This window comes from Heterodontus francisci, chromosome 24, assembly GCF_036365525.1.
Source record: "Heterodontus francisci isolate sHetFra1 chromosome 24, sHetFra1.hap1, whole genome shotgun sequence".
NCBI classification, from domain to species: Eukaryota; Metazoa; Chordata; class Chondrichthyes; order Heterodontiformes; family Heterodontidae; genus Heterodontus; species Heterodontus francisci.
In genome coordinates, this window is record NC_090394.1 from 65,415,159 (window position 1) to 65,437,661 (window position 22,503).

The following is a 22,503-nucleotide window of genomic DNA, read 5'->3' on the forward strand; positions in this document are numbered from 1 at the left end:
CCAAGAGAGAGATTCTGTCAGAAGCCTTTGAAGTTTGTGCAATTATGCCTAAGCACTATTCTTCAAGGCCAATCAGTGGGCTTTTAAGAAATAAATTTGTAGTCACATTAATCATTTTGCCTTTATATTTGTGGTGCATCAAGTCTGAAGAGGTGTTTGCTTCTGAATCTGAGCGTGGCACACTGGAGAGAAATGTAAGTGTTAATCAAAAGGTGTTCTGTGTGGAATTTTTCTGAATTCTTATTTGTCTGTTTTGCATGAATTCCTGATTTAAAATGTGGCAATTGCACTTTAGGATTGAATTGTTTCACAAGCTCTCTTACGATGCCAGTAGAAATATCTGACGGTAGACTAGTTTCAAAATAGTTTCAATTAGCAGTGTAGTAAATTCAAATGACAATGAACCACTTGGATGATGATTATAGAGTCCAACTCAAGTTCATATTAGGCCTGGAGCAATCGATCCTTGAAAGTCTGAGAAACTCTTAAAATTTGAAATCTTAAGCAATGGACGAAGTATACTGAAGAATTCTGCAGCATCCTTAAAGTTCTAATGGATTGTTCCTAAAAGTCTATTTCCTTCAAAATTGCCAGCAGCCTATATAAAATAAGACATGCAGACATCACAGGTGACAGGGAGTGCCATGCAGAACCATGGATTCCATCTTGGACTGATAGAAAGCTGGCATTGTATCACATCACCCCCCCCCCCTCCCCCGCCCGCCCCCCCCCCCCCCCCCCCCCCCCCACTCCACATCGCACCCTGTGTCAATAGATTATGGAACAATACTGCTCGTGGTCATGGAGAGGTCCGTGATATTCCCTCCTCAGCAGTGACAAATAGTCCGAAAGGGGAGATAAATTGAGGGAGAAAAATATATCCAGAGGTATTTTAATCATTACCCACATGATGCGTTATGCGTCTCAGTTGAGCTGCGTAGAAGTAAAGGAAAACTTGGAAGGCAACTTGTAATGATCGTGTACATATTCAGTTGGTCATGGAAATCACAGTGTCTTGTGAGATCAGCCTCTGAGGAGAGGACAGGTGTTTGACATGGGACACAATGGGGGAGCGGGGATAAAGTGAAGGGAAGAGCAACTTACAAAGAATAGCACGTTTCAATATATTTTGATGCTTAATAGTGCCTTGTTTATTAGCTTTTTCAAACTTGTTGAACAACATTTCTCTGTTTTATTGACTGATACATTCTCAACATTTAAAGCTGCTTCAGACTATGATGCCAGATTTTTGCTGGGACTGTTAAACAAAGGGCATTTTTCTTGTCAAAAAATGACAAAAAAATATTTGTTGAGGTTTTGGCATGGAAATTGGGGCCCCATCATTGAAGATTGATGCTTTTATCTTAGTTGCTAGGTAACCAGGATCAGATCAAAGAACAAATAGAAATAATGAAACAAAACCATGAAAAACAACAAAATGCAATGGAAGAACGAATGTAAGTGCACACCATGATGGTCTCACATTCAGACCGGCAGGGATACTTTGTTATATCCATTTATGATTTGATTAGATCAGCCTATTTACATTGCACACTAATATTAGTTTGGGGTTATTTACGGCTTTATTTGACCTGTCAAAGCTCCTAACAGCTTCTGTTTCATAACCATTATAAGACAACAGGTGACCATTTTGTTACATGACAAAGTTTGTGCCACTTGTTTGATCAAGACATCCTCAAGATGTATGCAGATCATTTAAGAGCAAAAAGGTGTGGGATTTCTTTCCACCTCCTTAACCGAAGACGCTACTTCTTAGCACCCCTACTGGTGCCCTGACTGAGGTCAGCTAACTAAGCACAGATCAGGGAATGAACCTTTGACTTTTCTGCTCTATGTGGCACAGTGCCACGCTAAGCAGTGCAGCTATAGATTGAACCATTGTGGAGGTCGAGCGGGTTATTATAGTTTGATGCCTGAGTCATTAATACGTTCCTGTAACTGCTATTGCATCATCCTTCTATAATGTCCTCCCTTTATTATCTTAGGCTATGGTTGTCCTTAAGTTTGGTATTAATCCACTCAAACATTGAGACACTGAATGCATGATTTTGATAGCTCACTGCTTCATAACTGCAAATGATATTTCCACTCATTAACTGTAAGTTGATTTTAACTACTGACTGAAACCTTTGCTTTAGAGTAAAGATGGGCAAAGAACTTCAAGAGGCCAAAAGAGCTATTCGAAACACCCAGCACAAACTAGCGCAGCAGACAGTGGTAAGAAGTAAGATTAGCTGAAGACACTGTAGTTAAATGTGACTTTTCTGGACATATATAGGTGGAGTGGGGTAGGACCATCACCTGTCCAGTTACATTTTTGGAAATGTCTGTCCATTTTTGGGTGCTGCATTAAGCAGTGTCAGATTCAGGTGTACATAGAAAACCAGTAGAACTCTGATCTATCATGCATTCTAAGCTGAGACTAAGTTGCTGCCAATCATGCCAAATTTCTACTTCTTGTGGTTTATATTGTGTTATTAGCTGTGATGGAAAACTATCTAGCCCATGGACATCCCCATGACTGACATGAATGCCATTCCAATAAATACTGATCTTGTACAGGTTAAAAAGGATTTTTAAAAAAATTAATTCATGGGATGTGGGCATTGCTGACCATCCCTAATTGCTCTTGTATTGTACAGTACTCGTAGCAAAGATGTTTCCACTTGTGGAGTCCAAACCTGGGAGCCTTTAAATATGAGATAGTCAGTAATAAATCCAACAAGGAATTCAGGAGAAACTTCTTTACTTAGAGAGTGGTGAGAATGGGGAACTCCCCATCACAGGGTGTAGTTGAGGCGAATAGCCTTTAAGGGGAAGCTTAATAAGTAAATGAGGGAGAAAGGAAGCAGGATAAGTTGATACAGTGGGAGAAGGCTGGTGTGTGGAGCATAAACACCAGCATAGCCTTGTTGGGCTGAATGGCCTAATTCTTTGCTGTAAAAGTCCATGCAATTCTATTCCCTCCTGCTCATAAACAACCCAGCTATTGATGGAGAAAGTTTCTCTCAAATGAAGCCCAACTCCAAATGTCAGTTGTGACCAGGTCCTATTCAGAAGGTTATCGCTTTAACATTATAGCTAAGTAGGATTTCCTTGCTGTGTCTATCAGTTCATAAGTAATTTCCCTCTTATTCTATGCTTCTACATTTATATATTAAATATTAAATCATTCCAGTGGAATCTCTACCCATCCAACTGCATAACCCAAATAGTCCTTAGTTTTTAAATTGGTTATACCTGGTGTTTTCTTTGTACAAAATAATTTCTTTAAAATCTAGAACACTTACGAATATGTTTCCATTTTGCAATCCCTAATAGGCACTGCTAGGTTCACAGAGTCAACTAAAGGAGATTGAAACCGAGAACTCTCAGTTACAGCTGCATCTGAAAGAACTGAATGAAGAATATCGCATGCGTCTTGTCCGCTACATTGAAGATGTTACTGTAAGTAAATAGTTAATAATTAAAGGCAACTTCAAAAAATTCAGAATATAGTAAATGGCATGTTTGAGCTCACCTGTACGCAAGAGTCAGAAAAATTAGTTGAAAGCTACGCTAATGGTGTGTCACTTCTCATTGTTTCGTGTAAGGACTATGTGGGTAACACAGTGAAATCTGGCAGTGACAACACAAAACCCTCAGCTGACCATCCTTACCTGAAGAGATTTGTAGACAGCATGCTCAAGGATATTCGATCTGCATACAGATCACGGGAAGAACAACTGGCGACAGCAGCCAGAAACTACAAAAAAAGGATGCAGAATGTCGTCAAGAAACATGAACATCTTTTGATCGCATACAGGTAAAAAAAAAATAATAATTGGGACATTCTAGTCATGGTCATGCAGTATTTCCTTCTGAGCCGCGGCCTAATGCTTGATAACATGAGAAAATTTGTAGCAATAAAGCGCTGTAACCAGTTGCTCAAATGGTTAATTCTGCTGCGTGATGTTGTCCTGCTCAGCCCACTTCCTTCTGTTAGGCCAGGTTGAAATGATAATAGACATAGGAATGGCCCAGCCCCAACATCTTGTGATCATCCATTGTGCACAAGCCTGGACTATTAGCAGATTATTCAGCTGTGTAGATCATTGAAGCCAATGCTGATCTTGTCCATTCAGCTCATATGCACCACCATGGCTCAGGGCTTTGAACACATGAGTTCCTCCATTGAGAGAGTGGCCAACCTCATGGAAAGGCATATGAGGCATCTCCCAGAGTGAATGCAGGAATAGTGCCACTGACGCACAGAGTGCATGTCACATTCCTTCTCTGGCACGGGTTCTCCAGGTAGCTCCGCCTTTGGTGGTAGATCCTATGCTGAGGGTACGGCCATCATTGCCTTCCTGTCCCTTGTGCCTCTCTTCTGCCCTCCTCATGCCCCGGGGCTCTGCCTCTGCTCCTGAGGATGTTGATCCTCATCACCACTATACCCAAGATCAGCTGCTGACTTCCTTGTGCTCAGCTGGACTCCGAATAATGTCTGGAACCTAATCCCCTCCTCTTATGCCCCACGATGTCAGAAGGGTCATGACCCCCTGCACTGCCCAAATGGGAACAGACCACTCTCCCCACAATCTCAACACATCCGCTGGCACCTGTGTGCCAATGGCTGTGTGGTCCTCTCAGCCCTGCTCCCTTTTATGGGCACTGATGGTGTGGCCATGACAGGCTGCCCACTGTATTGCACCTGGTCTGTCCCAGATGCAGTGTGCAACCCGTGCGCCCCACCCAATCCCAAACTGGCCCTCTATGAGCTGACAGTGAGCTCGTTAACTGGATTCATTGGACTCAACCCTGAATGGGGCATGTTTCCACAGGGCGCCTTCCCCCATCCTCAAGAAACTCACTGGCGGTAGGAACAGCAATGGGAAACCAACACACCAGTAGGTGTCCCAATTTTTAGCTCCTCCCCACTTCCGTTCCTACTGCCATCGGGACTTAAAAATCCTGTCCTACATCTCAGACTGTTGCCTGAGTATTGTGACCGGGTAGGTGGTGGCGTAGTGGTATTATCACTGGACCAGTAAGCCAGAGATCCAGGTGGAATTTGAATTTGATTAATAAATCTGGAATTAAAAGCTAGTCTAATGATGGCCATGAAACCATTGTCGATTGTTGTAAAAACCCATCTGGTTCAATAATGTCCTTTAGGGAAGGAAATCTGCTGTCCTTACCTGGTCTGGCCTACATGTGACTCCAGACCCACAGCAGTGTGGTTAACTCGTACATGCCCTCTGAAATGGCCTAGCAAACCACTCAGTTGTATCTAACCGCTACGAAGTCAATAAAAAGGAATGAAACCAGACGGATCACCTGGCATCGACCTAGGCATCGGAAACAACAAGGGCAAACCCAGCCCTGTCGACCCTGCAAAGTTCTCTCTACTAACATCTAGGGGCTTGTGCCAAAGTTGGGAGAGCTGTCCCACAGACTAGTCAAGCAACAGCCTGACATAGTCATACTCATGGAATCATACCTTACAGACAATGTCCCAGACACTGCCATCACCATCCCCGGGTATGTCCTGTCCCACCGGCAGATCTAGAGTCACTGGAGGTGGTGGCACAGTGGTATATAGTAGGGAGGGAGTTGCCCTGGGAGTCCTCAACATCAACTCTGGACCCCATGAAGTCTCATAGCATCAGGTCAAACATGGGCAAGGTAACCTCCTACTGATTAGCACCTACTGCCCTCCCTCAGCTGATGACTCAGTACTCCTCCATGTTGAACATGGGGTGGCAGTGGATGGGGAGATGGACTGAAGTGGAAGAAATCACATTTCATGATGTTTGGTACGAGTGTAGATGTATCTGTGGAGTAACGTGTTTGTGACTGCGTGCATGTTTCTGCTTGGTACAGGATGCAGCGGGAACAGATTATATCATTGGACAACAAGGATATGGACCCTGGTCCTTCAGAAATAACCTTTGCAATCACTGACAGTGAACTGCTATCCAGCCAGAGCCAGGAGCTCAACCGACTACGTGAGGATAAAGCCCATCTTGAAGCACAACTCCAACACCTTCAGGAGAAGGTGAGAGCTCTGGAGAGAAAAAGGGAAATCAGACTGTTGTTTAAATTAAGAGCGGTATATTTTTGCCACTCAGCTAAATGATGAGTAATGACTACAGGAATGCTGCCTATTCAAATGCAACTATTCAGGTGTATTGGTCACTCAGGTGTTATTATTCACCTTGTGCCATGCATCAGCTGTAAATCAGGCCTATAATAGGCAGCACCAGTAAATGTACGTTGCTTGGAATAATCAGTCAAAATGGTTACTGAGTGATATGTCAACAGCATAAAAAGTGTTTGCAAAGGCAGTGCTGTGTCATTCAGCAGCCATTATGAATGGGATGTTTCAGCCAAGGCGATCTGAATGACAGTAAACATGATAAACAAATGGGGGATGTCACAAAGTGACTGGTTCATTGATGGACACTGGCAGGTGCATGACCTTCACAGTTGGGTGCTGCTTTACTTGTTTGAATATCGAGCTCAGAGTGTATCCCTGTAAAATATATTTCATTGTAAGTGCGTCTCATTTGTTTAATTTGCATTTCTTTTTCAGGTAAGACTGGGTGGGAACTCTGCACCAACCATATCTTCCTCGCTGTGAGTATTGCTCTAATTCTTACTGTTTGTCAACACAGCTTTATTTTATTCTTATCGTTTCTCCTCTTGTTGTCGCGCACTGCTCCCCATCTAAGAAAGCAAACAGGCAATAGCCTCGGGTGATACCACCCTGCACATTGCTGTTTGGAGGTAGATTAGAGTGGCACAGGATACTTGCCCACTGTTTCTTCTCCTCATCATCACAGAGAGGACAAGGGAGGGCGGGGGTGGTGAAATGCCTAGTCTTCACTTGGACCATCTACAAATGTGTACTGAAGGCCACATTTAGCATACTGCATGCTAACTGCATCGAGCCAAAGATGACACTGGGAATGAGAAACTACGGAACAGGAGAAATTTGAGCTACTGGATTTTTTCAGTTGGATCAGAGAAGTTCAAGAGGAAATTAATAGAGCTTTTTTTTCCAAGTATGAAGGGTTTTAAGAAGGTGATTGGTGGAAGGCTATTTCCTCTGGTGGGCGATCAATGACAAAGTGTCCTCAAAGTAAAGTTGTCACCAGAAAGTGAGGACGGAGTTTAGAAAATTCTTTCAGAGGATTTTTTAGAGCATGGAATGCTTTGTTACAGGAGCAATTGAGGCCGCCACCATTGTATCTTTTCGAAGGGAGGATTAGATACACACTTCAAGCAGAGGAAGATACAGGGCTATGGGGTGAATGCAGAGCATTAGGATTGGTTTTAGGTTGTTCTAGCCAGGAATGGTCCCCTCTCTGCTGTAACCTTCTGTGATTCTACTAATAATAAAATCAGAAATTACTAATTTACTATTTTTAATCACTGTATTTTCAGCCTAGAGACGGGTGGGAAAGTTGCTAATGAAAGCTGGAGTGAACTGAGGAAACAGCTGAGAGAGTTTACATTTACTACACAGGTCTGTAATGATACAGATTATAGAATTTGATAGAACCCATGTTATATTACATTATGCAATGGTTGCCTCCCGGAATGAAACTGCAATTGTCTGATAGTTTGTGGTGACTAAAGTTGTAGTTGCTAGTTTCTATAAATGCTCTTCATGTAAAATGATCTGATGTGCAAATCCAATCTACTCATTTTAATCCTCCTCAACTCTAAGAACACAGACATGTCCAGTATGGTTCTAATAGCATTCAGGGTTGAAAAGGGGTCATGTAATTTAATCTCAAGATTAACATCATGCAAGGTATTTATGGAACTATTGAAAAAAATCCAAAAGATCAGGGATGATTTTATTTTTCTTTCATGGGATGTGGGCATCACTGGCAAGGCCAGCATTTGTTCTCCATCCCTAATTTCCCTTGACAACTGAGTGGCTTGCTAGTCCATTTCAGAGGGCAGTTAAGAGTCAATGACAATGCTGTGGGGCTAGAGTCACATTAAGACTTGTACTAATCTTCCAGTGATATACCTTTTTATGAAGATGAAAACAAATTCAGGTGTACAGAGTGTTCAGAGAAGACTGGGAACAAAGGAGATGATGCAGCTGTCTATGTCAGGGACATATGCGAAGTAAACTGCTGATTCTGTGGAAGGGGAGAAGCTATGGAAGTGGTTAGCTTAGACATTTGTACTGCAAGATACTAGGAGAATACCTCGTATCCTAGAGCTCTAGGTCAGTATAAAAAGGAGGACAAATTCCTCTATGAAGAGATGGGAAGAGTATGTGAGAATTGGAAAGTTATTCTAATGGGAAAACTGGGAGAACCAAGTATTTTAGATTTTAATAAAAACAAGAAATGCTGGAAATACTCAGCAGGTCTGGCAGCATCTGTGGAGAGAGAAGCAGAGTTAACGTTTCAGGTCAGTGACCCTTCATCAGAATTTTTAGATTGTTACGTTTATTCCATGACTTAATTTTAAAGGAGCAATGGAAGGAGCCATAGTTCACACTTTGATCCGGAATTTGTAGAAGATGCAGATAATGCACAAGAATAGAAATTGTAGAACTACTGGAGGAGAGTGAATGTATCCTCATCAAATTTAACATCATCTGGGAGTTTGAGAAATCTAAGGCCTGTCACATGATTTTAAAGTGACAAAGTTAATGAATTCGGGGAACAACCAAAGGAAATCGATTGTTCAATAATCCTTTAGTTGAGGCTGAATGTAACACTTCTAAAGGTATAGTGCTGAGCATGCAGGGTACCTACATATTGAAAATGATCAAGCTCAGAATAAGCAAATATAAAGGAATTAACAAACAAACAAATCATAAGTGATATAAAGGGGAATCATGACCCCTACAAATCCGGCAGAGAGAAAAATAAGGGGGTTCACTGGAATGTATATGAGAAAAAAACAGAAAGATGTTAAAAGGGTGATCAGAGGGGCAAAGATAGTCTCAGAACAAAAGAATCAAGGGCTAGACATGATGGCATCTTCCAGTACTATAATAATAGGACAGTCAAAACAGAGCTATAAACCAAGGTACAAAAGAAATGAAAATGGAAGATGAGCACAAGATAGCTAATATTCTACATACATAGGAATTAGGAGCAGCAGTAGGCTTTTCAACCCCTTGAGCCTGCTCCGCCAATGAAAAGATCATGGCTGATCTGAATGTGGTCTCAACTCCACTTTCCTGTCTGCCCCCCATGACACTTGACTCCCTTGTCCATCAAGAATCTATCTAACTCAGCCTTAAATATATTCAATGACCCAGCCTCTACTGCTCTCTGAGGAACTGAATTCCACAGACTAATAACCCTCTGAGAGAAAAAAATTCTCCTCATCTCCGTCTTAAATGGAAGACCCCTTATTTTTAAACTGTGTCCTTTAGTTCGAGTCTCGCCCACAAGTGGAAACATTCTTTCAGTATCCACCCTGTCAAGTCCCCTCAGAATCTTATATGTTTCAATAAGATCACCACTCATTCTTCTAAACTCCAGTGGGTATAGGCCCAACCTGTTCAACCTTTCCTCATAAGATAACCCCTTCATCCCAGGAATCAGTTGAGTGAATCTTCTCTGAACTGTTTCTAATGCAATTTTATCCTTTCTTAAGTAAGGAGACCAAAACTGTACACAGTACTCCAGATGTGGTCTCACTAAGACCCTGTACAGCTACTTTTATATTCCCCTCGCAATAAATGACAACATTCCATTTGCCTTCCTAATCACTTGCTGTACCTGCATACTAACCTTTTGTGATTCATGTACCAGGACATCCAGATCCCTCTGTGCCATAGATTTCTGCAGTCTCTCTCCATTTAAATAATATTCTGCTTTTCTATTCTTCCTGCCAAAGTTGACAAGTTCACATTTTCCCACATTATACTCATTTGCTAAATTTTTGCCTGCTCACTTAACCAGCTATATCCCTTTGTAGACTCTTTATGCCCTCTTGACAACTTACCTTCCTACCTATCTTTGTGTAATCTGAATGATTATTTGCTACATGTGTTCATAATGGAAGAGACATGAGCAACATGTCCTTCCCAGACAGAGATATAATAAAATCAACAGCAGGTATAAATGAGATAGGGGTCCTGGACAGACCAAAAGGGCTTAACACAAATAGGAGATAGATTGTATTTATCTCAGTGATGCAAGAAACAAGAGAGGAGATTTCTGAGGCACTGACAACCATTATGAAGAAGTCACTGGAAACTGCAGGAGGACCAGTTGATTATAATTTAGGCAAATTTATAGCCTGTATTCAAAAAGGGATAATACAGACCCTAGTAACTATAGGAGGATGTTCTGCTCATCTTACGCAGACAGAAAGACTAATAAGGAAGTTCTGGAAATGGCTGGAGAAAAGAGGAAATTAGTGCCTAATATCAAAAAGAGAAAGATACAATATTTCGGTCACATCACTAGAGCAGAAGGTAGACAGAGACAATTATTGGAAGGAAAGATCGACAGAAGTGGGACAGGGAAGCTCAGCAGAAAATGGATGACGGATATAATGGACTAGATGCAGTTGACTTATGCAGAATATGTAAGGACAGCACAGGACAGACAAGAGGTGGAGATCCATGGCAGTCAATCTTCTGGGAAGAAGGTGACACCAATGAATGAATGGTAATTATAGAACCATCAGTCTCACTTCCATCCCATGAAAAATAATGGAATCAATTATAAGGAGAAAACCTGAGAAGTATTTTACAATTATAACTGAGTAAACAGTAGTCAACTTGGATTCATAAGGGGAAGATCCTACCTGGCCAACCTCCTTGACTTCTATGAGGAAGGGAATGAACTATGGAAAGCCCTACAGTATAGTTTGTATACTTCCCAAAGGCATTAAGTAGCAAAGAGAGCAATTTGATGTGAGCTCAATAACATGGCTCACTGTAATTTCAGGCTTAGAAATTCTAGACTGTGAATAGGTATGGTGTGCTGGTATCCAGCAGAGAGTTTGAGAATGCAGATGTATTAACACTGGCTTTTATCCACAGGAGGAATTGGAACGTGAGCGTGCTCAATTGATCTCACGAGTTACAGTTGCAGAGGAGCAGTTGGCTGAACTTCAGGAATATGTAGATAAACACCTGGGCAGGTAAAGTCAGGTTACACAATGCTTAGAGGAGTTGCAATTGAAAGAGATTGCAAACCTACATTGATTTTTTTTATACCACGCCTCAGACTGATGCCAACTCACCTTTCTCCAGCAAAGACTTTTTCCATGTAGCTGCCTTCTGCCCATTCATCAACTAGCAGTGACTCTCATCAGGTCAGATACGTGTATTTGTCCTAAGGTTGTGAAAGGCACTATATAAACACAAATTATTCTCCGTCCTACCAATTAATTCATTGGCCTAAAATTCCTGTTATGTGCCATTGACACAGCTGTTGTTTCAAGTGGACTAATAATTATGTTAAAATTGCACAGATAACTATTAGATTACCAGAGAACATCAATCGTCATTGGTTCAATGTTGGAAAATGAGCATTTATGAAATGAAGATTTAAAATATTTTAACTTAAATAAATTATCAGAATGTAATGTTTACTATTAGTAATTGTGTTTGAGGAGTTACTTTGATTTGGCAACACCTGTGAAAGGAGTTGCAGGTATCTGCTTGTTAAATGTGTGGCTCATGCCTATATTAAGAGGCATAAATCATTTTGGAATTTACACAATAACAGTTTTACTGCCATGAGTTTCCACTTCAGATAATTGTAAAAATTGTAATTTATGTGTAACTTTTCACTTTTATCTTTCATAAAAACAGAAACTCAAAAGTTCTAATCTGTGATGCATGGTAGATTATCAGTGGTTTTATGCATTCACCGTTAATCTTTCATGGTATTGCTCATGGGGAAAGGTATTGGCTTGGAATACTTTAACATATAGATCACAGCGATCAAAAAAGCTAGATGAACAATGAGTATTATTTACACTGTAAAGAAAGAGGTAGTTAACATGAATGAGCAGTGGTTACTATAGAAATGATCATAATGGCTGCGGACAGGGACCCTTTTCAGTAATATTGTTCCCAGTGACAAGTCGTGACATTCCCTCAACACTCGACGTATGCATGTGAACACATATTCTAGGCATAGTATTAAGTGGGTGGCATTATGTCTGTTGCAACACTCTACTAAAATTTCTGTGCAAGGGAGGGTGAACTCACTCAATTGAAGATAATTACGTTAGTGTCATCCTTCAACACTGCTGCAATTAGTTTATTTTCTCTTTTTTTAACATGTTAAAAACGGGACAACTCTATTGCAAATATTCCGATTGCAGCAGACATATGGGGCTGAATTTTTGGGGTTCCTTGAAGTTGGGAACGGAGGTGATGGAGGGGGGGGGGGTGCGGGGGGAGGGAGAGTCTGAAAATATTGGCAGTAGGCTGCGTGTCAATTTCAAGGTGACAATTCCAGTGCTGGCTATAATCATCAGGACATGGGAGGGCGGGACAGGAATCCTGCTCTCCTCCCAACTGAGGCCAATTAAGATTGTTGAAAAGCTTGTTAAGAATTTGTCAGGCGAGAAGTTCAAATTTTTAAAGGGGCGCATGGGTAACATGCGCCTTCTGAACATATCAGCTGAGGGGATGGAGGTACAGAGCGGAGAGCCAGTTGTGGCTGCCCCAGGGCATTACTCTGGTCAGTGGGGCATAGGGGGACTGGGCAGTTGGTAAGGGGGTGCCCTTGGCGTTGCACAGGTATCGGGGAGAGTGGACACTCAGCACCCAGGCACTGAACAGGGTTGGCACCCCCAGGCATTGGGGGGGGGGGGGGGGGCAGAAGAGTAGGGGGCAACACTGCCAAGGACATTTGGGTAGCCACCTGGCTAGAAGGAAGGCTGCATCTGGCAATGGGGGTACAACTCTCAGATTTTTGGCCCAGTGGTGATGAGGGCCAACACTGCCTGCAGGAAAGATGGAACACCGAGCAGCAGGAGGGCATGGAAGAGGAAAGAGGGACAGGAAGGATATGGAGGCCATACTCTCAGCACAGGATCTATCACTGAGAACTGAGCTACCTGGAGATGACTGAGACCCAGTGCTGCAGAAGACTGCGACTCTCCAAGCAGATGATCACTGAGATCTGTGACCTTGTTGCCGAAGACTTCACGCCTCGCAGCCAGTAGCCGTCAAAGTCACTGTGGCATTGAACTTCACTTCTGGCTCCTTCCGAGGATCTGCTGCATATCTTAGTGGTATCTCAAAGCGGAAGTACACCACTGCATCTCACAGGTCACTGATGCCCTCTTTGCCAGAGCTGAACAATACTTTCAATTCCATATAGACAGTGTTGCAGTGACAGAGGGCATTGGGTTTTGCCACCATCATTGGATTTCCCCAGGTGTAGGGCATCATTGATTGCACCCATGTAGTCATGAAGGCGCCCAGTGAGATTCATCAACAGGAAAGGATTCCACTCCCTCAACGTTCAACTGGTCTGCAACCACAAGAGCTTCCTCCTTGTATTCGCTCACTTTCCTGGCAGCTGCCATGACTCCTTCATCCTCTGACAGTTAAGGCTGCCTCAGATCTTCACTCCAAAGCCCAAAGTGTGTGGATGGATCTGAAGGGTCAAGGGATATCCCTTGAAGAGATGTCTACTGACTCCTCTATGGAGCTCCAGACAGAGTCGAAACAACCAATACCACCTGCTCACTAAGTCAACCATTGAGCAGGCCATCAGGCTTCTGAAGATGTGATTCTGGTGCCTGGACTGGTTGGTCGGTGCCCTCCAAACCCTCCTGCAAGGGTCATGGTCATTGTGGTGGTCTGCTGCGCTCTCCATAACGTGGCCCTCCAGAGAGGTGTGGACCTTGAGGATGGTGAGGCCCTGGAAGGAGATAGCTCATCAGGGAAAGAGCAGGAGCAGGAGGTGCAAGAGTAGGAGGAAGTGGAACCAGAGGAAGATGGCACAGAACAGAAAGGTGCCTCTGCTGCAAGCATTTCCCTCTGAATCTCTTGAGGATTGCCAATTTTGTCCTTTAAAGTGACCACTGCATATGAATCGCATGGTACTCCAGCCTCCAGCGAGCTCTCGCTTCCTTTGTGTAGATGAACTGCAAGACACAGCGGGGGGCCCTTGCACTGTCAGCAAAATTCCATCGACTTCCAAAAACGTCCGCTAATTGCCTCCATAAATACCTTAATTGGCTTCCTCCCATTGCCGGGCAGGTTGCTGTTACTGCTCTGAAGCCATCTCTGGTAAAAGTGAGAGGGTGGGAACACATTGGGGAGCCATCCCGACGCATTTTTTTGCTATTTCCCCCCACCCATTGTCTCCTCATCATTTAATTAAAGCAGAAACCTACTTAAGAATTATATAAGTTGTCTGTTCTGTCACCTATGGTTCAGTTGGTAGCATGCTCGCCTTTGAGTCAGAAGATTGTGAGTTCAAGCAGAGACATAAGCACAAAAATCTAGGCTGATCCTCCCATGCAGTACTGAGGAGGTGCCGCACTGTTGGAGGTGCCGTCTTTCAGATGAGATGTTAAACTAAGGATCTGTCAGGTGGGTTTAAAAGATTCCATGCCACTGATTCAGGGAAGAGCAAGGGAGTTATCCATGTTTATCAACATCACTAAGAAAAGATTATTTGGTCATTATCACATTGCTGCTTGTGGGAGCTTGCTGTGTGTAAATTGGCTTCTGCATTGCCTACATTATAATTGTGACTCCACTTCAAAATACATCTTGGCTGTATTGTATGATGTAATATACTCCTAGTTGTTTGTACAATATATAGGTTGTAAAGTCATATCTGTTTTGAAATTACATTACCATTTGACCATTTTGTAAAATATTGCAGGTACAAGCAAGAAATTACACGCCTCCGAAAACTCGTTGGGACTGAAGTACCAAAAGCAGCCAGTGCTGATGTTCTCCATCACTAACTTCCACAGGAATCTCAACTCTGAAATATAGTAATCTAACCCCCGATGTCATCAGGAATTTTCTGAGCAGTTATTTTAAGTGATTGGAAAGTGAACATTGCGATTAGCGTAGTAGCATTTTTACTGACACTCTATGCTACAGAAATAAAAGGTACTCATCCATTCTGCTTATGGTCTGCCCTGGGGGAAGACGTTACCACGTGCAAGTAAATTTGTTCACAAACTAGACTGTACAAAGGAACAGGATTGGGCCATTCAGCCCCTCATGTCCATTCAATAAGATCATGGCTGATCTGTATCTTAATATACTACCTTGGTTCTGTAACTCTTAATACCCTTGCCTAACAAAAATCTACCAATCTCAGTTTTGAAATTCTTAACAGCTTTTGGGGGGGGGGGGTGGGGGGGGAGAGTTCCAGATTTCCACTACCCTTCTTAACATCAGTCGTGAATGGCCTAGCTCTAATTAGCTCTGTATCCTTGAATCATACTCAACATATTCATCGGGGGCTTGCATTCAATCCCATTTGTGAATATTCGTTATTTATAAACTTCTTAAGCTATTTAAAAACTATAATCAGCATCTGTTCTCAACTTTGCTATCTTCAGGATTATTATATATGTATATGTTTTTTTACATTTTCATCATTAAACCTTTTCCTAGTGAAGCACATTATCAAATTAAGTTTTTGTTGAAGCACAATGCATTTCCTGTCTCACTCTCCCTTTTACTGTTTACAAACCAGTTTATATTTAGAATAATGGATCGCTAAATCTGATTACAAGCCAGCAATCAGATTGAGTGGTTCTCATAACATCGTAAATTACAAGGGTAACTAATATCTGACCCGGGATGAAATTAGCCTTGAAATCAGCCTAGGTAGCCATTTTCCTTTGTCATATATCCTATGGAATTATTGGGGCAATTTTGTACCATTTTGCTTCATTTATTTTGCCAGTGACAGGTGGTAAAATGGACAGTGACATTCAGTATAAACGCTCATCCTTCAGTTTGGATTGTGATGTGATTATGAATTCTTAAAGTAATGCCACAATTGACCATAGGGAAATATCATAGCATATATCATGTAACAATTAATATCTAGTAAATGCAATTATATCAGACAACACACTGAGTTTTTCTCCAGAAACATTAAAGCCAATCATTTTCATCCCTTGTTTCCTACTTCCAGACGAATTGCCCAGGCCTGCGGTGATTACTTTCTAAACACTTGTAGGTTATAAGGCTGCTGATAATGAACAGGAAATATGCTTAGCTGATTGCATTGGAACCCCTGATAAAATTCAATCACTGAAAATTTTACACATTGGGAAAATTAGTTTGTGTATATCCAATTTGTAACAGTATTTAATTATATAATTGAAAGCGTTTAATGAGTCAATTTAGAAAATTCTCTTGCTGTCTTCCAGCTTAGTATTTGTGTCTTTTCTTGTCTTTTGTAGTCATTGAGTTTCACGTAGGCTTCAAGTGTCCATGCAGCTTTGTTAATTGTGCCATGAGCTGTGCAGCCATGGGGTTTAAGTCACGGCTGTTACCTCTTCCTTTAAATCAGACTAGAGATAGCCAGGGAGCATCTTCTACCCGTATTGGGAAGCTGCTTATATTCTCAGTCAATTCAATCACTAACTGGACATTGTTCAGTTAGATCATCACCATCTTTGCAATACTTACAATCTTGCACTTTCATGTACATTTTAACTGCTCTGTTGAAATTTATAAGACCTTTCAGAAAAATCGCAAGCAAGACTTGATTTGTGACATGATTTATCCTTTGCACTTTACTAGTAAATAATCTGTCATTCCCACCCTCAAAAATATTATGTACTGCAGCAGACTGGCAGTACATCTTCTACTCAAAGATGCTCAATGATTTACTGTCCCCCCCCCTCAGAGCTCCCATTTGATGTAGAATCTTTCTCATCTTCCTTCATCCTTCTCCCCTCATAAATGCGATCTAACCACAGCAGTAACACTAACATAAAGCAAGAGCTTCTTCCTTGTATAAAAAAAAAATGATTTCCTACTTCCTCGTTTTGAGAAGCTAAAAATGTTTGGCGTAAAACATTATTTTGCGAAAATTCTGACAAATATTGGTACTTTTGGTATCTAACAGGGAGGAGGCTCGAATGGAGCATAAACACTGGCATAGACTGGTTGGCTAAATGGCCTGTTTCTGTGCTGTATATTCTGTGTAATTATATGTAATTTTTTGTAAAAATTTTAAAATATACATTTTGTTCTGTGTCCACTAAAGTGGAAGGGAATTGACACAGGATGCCAGATTATAGCCACACTGGATCATTTTATTAATAGGCCTGAGAGTCTAGCATCATCAACTTTAATACTATATTTAGAAATACAAGATGTATCTTCTGTCTTCTCATACTAATACATCAATCATAGTAAACAGGCAAATCCCATGTGTCAACATTACTTATATCAGGTCATCCCACTGGATGGAACCTCAGACACCATGAGAGTGATCTATGGTGAGCTCAGTCCTGCCTACACCCCACCAACTTTCATACCCATTCCACATCACATGTACCTTTTGTTACGGGATGTGATGTAACCATAGCACAATGTGCTATTCTCATCCTTCTGAAAAATGGTAGAAACTGTTTTGTCCAGTTCTGCAAATACAGACAGTAAGCCTCAAGCCTTATCGCATCAAGGTTTCTCTGTCCAGTACTTCCTCCATTATACGTATGTATATGTATTTAACTATTTTAAATTCATACACTCCTAAAGACATGTGATACAATTCTGACCGAAAGGTCTACTGTCTGCAGGAAAACAGTTAATTCCTACACCAGCTGTCTTATTCGGTTCAGGCTGCTTATTCCAAAGAGATGTTTTAGCCACATGCTGTACCCTCCATACTAGTGATCCCACGATGCTTTCTGCTTCTGTCAGGTTATCCTAACTTAGTCTTCTTTTACTATTACCCCTGAAACTTCCACAGGACAGTCATGAAGTCTGCTATCGTTGATAAATTTCAAATAACCCATTGATGGTACAAGTGATACTTCGAGCCCATGCCAGCTCTCCACGGAGCTATGCCGTCAGTCCCACTCCCCGTCTCGATCCCCGTTGCCCTGCAAATCTATTTCTCTCAGGTGGCCATCCTATTTCCTATTGAAGTCATTGATCGTCTCCGTTTCCACCACCTTTGTGGGCAGTGAGTTCCAGGTCATTACCCGCTGCATTAAAAAAAAGTGTTTCCTCATATTCCCCCTGCATCTTTTGCCCAAAACTTTCAATCTGTGTCCCTCGCCTTTGTACCATATGTTAATGGGAACAGTTTTCCTTGTCTAACTTATCTATATATTTCATAATCTCCTACATTGCTATTAAATCTCCCCTCAATCTCCTTTGTTCTAAGGAGAACAATACCAGCTTTTTCAACCTAACCTTGTAACTAAAATCCCACTGAGTGCTGCTGGAGAGCACAGAGTGTGAAGAAGGGAGTTTGGTAAGTGAGTGGATTTTAAGGGTTAATCGCTTTAAAGTCTAGTTTTTTCGTTCACATTTAGCAATTAATTGAAGTTATTATTTAAGTTAAGAGGTAAGTTAGGTTTCTTACAGTTCTAAGCAGAGATATACAAGCTCTCAGAGTAGTTGTAGCCAGTTAATTAGGTAGCTAGCTTAAACTGGTTTCTGAGCTCTAGCAGAGCTGACACAGTATTGTTTTCAAAGAGTATAAATTCAGAGGACTCAGTGCTGCCTATCTACATTGAGTACTGCTGGAGAGCGCAGAGTGTAAAGAAGGGAGTTTGGTAAGTGAGGGAGTTCGGTAAGGAGGGGAACTGAAAATTAGTTAAGAAAAAATTTGTCTGCACTGAGAGCTACTTTGAGGGCACAGAGTATAAAGTGGGAGTTTGGTGCGTGAGGGAGTTCAGTGAAGGAGGGGCTCCTTTCTTTTTTCTCCCTTTTTTCAGCCTTCAGTAGCTGCCTCTCTCTTCAGTAAAAGGGAAGAATCTGATTGGTGAGTAACTGGTAAGTTATTCTACTTCTAATTGTAATAAATAATTTTTAAAGTTACGGTATGGCAGGTCAGCTCGGATAAGTGGAGTGTACATCCTGCGGTATGTGGGAAGTCATGGATGCACGTGTCCTAGACGAACTGTTCCGGGTTTCAGAACTCGAGCGGTGGCTGGAGTCATTGTTGTGCATCCAGAGGACTATGTGGATAGCACGTTTAGGGAGGTGGTCACACTGCAGGTTAGGAGCATGCAGGCAGAGAGGGAATGGGTGATCGCCAGGCAGTCTAAGAGAACCAAGCAGCTGTGCCCTGAGTCTATCTTGCTTGCTAATCGTTTTTCCATTTTGGATACTGGTGAGGGCGATGGGGAGTGCAGCCAGAACAAATTCTGTGGCGCCAAGAGTGGCTCAGCTGCACAGGAGGGGAGGAAGAAAAGTAGAAGAGTAATAGTGATGGGAGATTCGATAGTCAGGGGATCAGACAGGCGTTTTTGCGGCAGTAAGTGTGATTCCAGGATGGTGTGTTGCCTCCCTGGTGCCAGGGTCAAGGATCTCATGGAGCAGCTGCAGGACCATCCTTCTGGGGGAGGGTGAACAGCCAGAGATCGTCGTCCACATTGGTATCAATGACATAGGTAGGACGAGGGATGAGGTCCTAAAAGCAGATTTTAGGGAGTTAGGAAGGAAATGAAAAAGCAGGACCTCGAGCAGTAATCTCAGTGTTACTCCCAGTGCCATATGCTAGTGAGCATAGGAATAGGAGGATTGATTGATTGAATACGTGGCTGAAGAATTAGTGCAGGAGGGAGGGCTTCAGATTTCTGAGGCATTGGAACTGGTTCTGAGGCAAGTGGGACCTGTACAAGATGGATGGGCTACACCCTAACAGGACCGGAACCAATCTGCTCATAGGGGGACTTGCTAGTGCTGTCGGAGAGGGTTAAAATAGCTTGTCAGGGGGATGGGAAGCTTAGGGGTAGCTCAAATTGGAAGGAAGTGAAGCTGGTAACAGGAGGTAGAAAAGTAGCAAGCGACATTAGAAGGCAGTCGAAACAAAGGCAAGCATCAACTAGGTTTAGAATGCAGAATAATGTCAAGAAGACAAGGTTAAGGGCACTCTACTTGAATGCATGCAGCATTCGCAACAAGGTAGATGATTTAAAGGCACAAATAGAGGTAAATAGGTATGATCTAATTGCCATTACGGAAATGTGGCTACAGAGTGACCAAGATTGGGAACTGACTATTCGAGGATATTCGACATTTAGAAAGGACAAGCAAAAAGGAAAAGGAGGTGGTGTTGCGCTGATAATAAGGGATGGGATCTGTAACTGTAAGGGAGGGTCTCAGATCAGAAGAACAAAATGTGGAATATATTTGGGTGGAGCTGAGAAACAGCAAGGGGCAGCAAACATTTGTAGTTCTTTTTAGGCCGCCAAATAGTAGTGGTAGCGTGGGGCATGGTATTAGTCAGGAGATGAGAGAAGCATGTAACATGGGTAATACAGTAATCATGGGTGACGACAATCTTCACATAGACTGGGTATACCTAATGAGCACTAATACTGTGGAGGACAAGTTTCTGGAGTGTGTGAGGGATGGTTTTCTAGAGCAGTATGTCGAGAAACCAACTAGAGAACAGGCTATTTAAGATCTAGTATTATGTAATGAGAAAGGGCTAATTAATAATCTTGTTGAAAAAGAACCTTGAGGGAAGAGTGACCATAATATGATAGAATTTTACATTATGTTTGAAAGTGAGGTAGTTCAATCTGAAGCCAGGGTGTTAAATTTGAACAAAGGAAATTATGAAGGTATGAGGGGCAAATTGGCTGAGGTGGATTGGGAAAATACATTAAAAGGTATGACAGTACATAGACAATGGATAGTCTTTAAATAAATATTACATAGTTTACAGCAACTATACATTCTTTCAAGGCACAAAAACCCCAAATGTAAAGGCAGTCAACCGTGGCTAACAACGGAAGTTAAGGATTGTATAAGATTAAAGGAAAAGGCATAAAAAGTTGCCAGAAATAGTAGTAAACCTGAGGATTGGGAGGATTTTAGAATACAGCAAAGGAGGACCAAGAAACTGATAAAGGGAGAATAAAATATAAATGTAAACTAGCAAAAAGCATAAACAGATTGTAAATGCTTCTATAGGTACGTTTGGCTAAGACAAATGTGGGTCTATTACAGGCAGAGTCAGGAGAATTTATAATGGGGAATAGAGAAATGGCAGAGCAGCTAAACGATTACTTTGTGCCTGTCTTCACTGAGGAATATACAAGAAATCTCCCAAAATTAGAGATCCAAGGGACTGGGGAGAATGAGGAATTGAAAGAAATTAGTATTAGTAAGAAGGTTGTATTGGAGACATTAATGGGGCTTAAAGTTGATAAGTGCCTGGAACCTGATATTCTACATCCTAGAGTGTTGAAAGAGGTAGCTATGGAGATAGTGGATGCATTGGTGATCATCTTGCAAAATTCTATAGATTCTGGAACAGTTCCTGAAGAGTGGAAGGTAGCAAATGTCACCCCACTATTTAAGGGAGGGAAAGAGAAAACAGGGAACTACAGACCTGTTAGCCTTACATCAGTCATAGGGAAAATGCTAGAATTTATTTGAAAGGATGTGATAAATGGACACTTGGATAATAATGATCTGCTTGGGCATAGTCAACATGAATTTATGAATGGGAAACCATGTTTGACGAACCTCTTGAAGCTTTTTGAGGATGTCACTAACAGAATTGATAAAGGAGAGTTGGTGGACGTGGTACACTTGGATTTTCAGAAGGCTTTTGATAAAGTCCTCCACAGGAGGTTGGTTAGCAAAATTAAAGCACATGGGATAGGAGGTAATATACTGGCATGAATTAAGGATTGGTTAACAGGCAGAAAACAGAGAGTAGGAATAAACGGGTCATTCTTGCGTTGGCAGGCTCCAACTAGTGGGGTACCAAAAGGATCAGTTCTTGGGTCCCAGCTGTTCACAACATATATAAATGATTTGGATGTGGAGACCAAATGCAATATTTCCAAGTTTGCGAATGACACAAAACTAGGTGGGAATGTGTGTTGTGAGGAAGATGCAAAGCGGCTTCAAGGGGATTTAGACAGACTTGGTGAATGGGCAAGGATGTGGCAGATGGAATATAATGTGGAAAAATGCAAGGTTATCCATTCTGGTAGGAGGAATAGACGTGCAGAGTACTTCTTATATGGTAAGAGATTAGAAAGTGGAGATGTACAAAGGGACCTGGGTGTCCTCATCAATAAGTCACTGAAAACTAACATGCAGGTGCAGCAAACAATTAGGAAGGATAACGGTATGTTAGCCTTTATTGCAAGAGGATTTAAGTACAGGAGTAGTGAAGTCTTGCTTCAATTGTACAGAACTTAGGTTAGACCGCACCTGGGATAGTGTGTGCAATTTTGGTCCCCTTACTTTGGAAGGATATTATTGCCATAGAGGTCTTATGAAGAGAGATTGGAGAAACTGGGCCTGTATTGGCTAGAGTTTTGAATAATGAGAGG

The 22,503-nt window shown here is 41.9% G+C and overlaps 1 protein-coding gene across 6 annotated transcripts in view; it reads left to right on the plus strand.

Moving 5' to 3' along the window:
* ccdc78 (coiled-coil domain containing 78) overlaps positions 1-15,342 on the plus strand; it is a 52,546-nt gene extending 37,204 nt beyond the window's left edge. For 5 of the 6 annotated variants that reach the window (XM_068056441.1, XM_068056439.1, XM_068056438.1 and 2 more), the window contains exons 13-22: positions 144-194; positions 1,369-1,457; positions 2,160-2,238; positions 3,343-3,468; positions 3,615-3,826; positions 5,887-6,061; positions 6,599-6,642; positions 7,453-7,534; positions 11,045-11,145; positions 14,868-15,342. In XM_068056441.1, coding sequence (XP_067912542.1) covers positions 144-194; positions 1,369-1,457; positions 2,160-2,238; positions 3,343-3,468; positions 3,615-3,826; positions 5,887-6,061; positions 6,599-6,642; positions 7,453-7,534; positions 11,045-11,145; positions 14,868-14,952 — 1,044 coding nt within the window. In that variant the 3' untranslated portion in view covers positions 14,953-15,342. The remainder of the gene's footprint in view (positions 1-143; positions 195-1,368; positions 1,458-2,159; positions 2,239-3,342; positions 3,469-3,614; positions 3,827-5,886; positions 6,062-6,598; positions 6,643-7,452; positions 7,535-11,044; positions 11,146-14,867) is intronic. The other variant, XM_068056443.1, reaches the window with a different exon arrangement.
* The last annotated feature ends 7,161 nt before the right edge of the window (positions 15,343-22,503 follow it).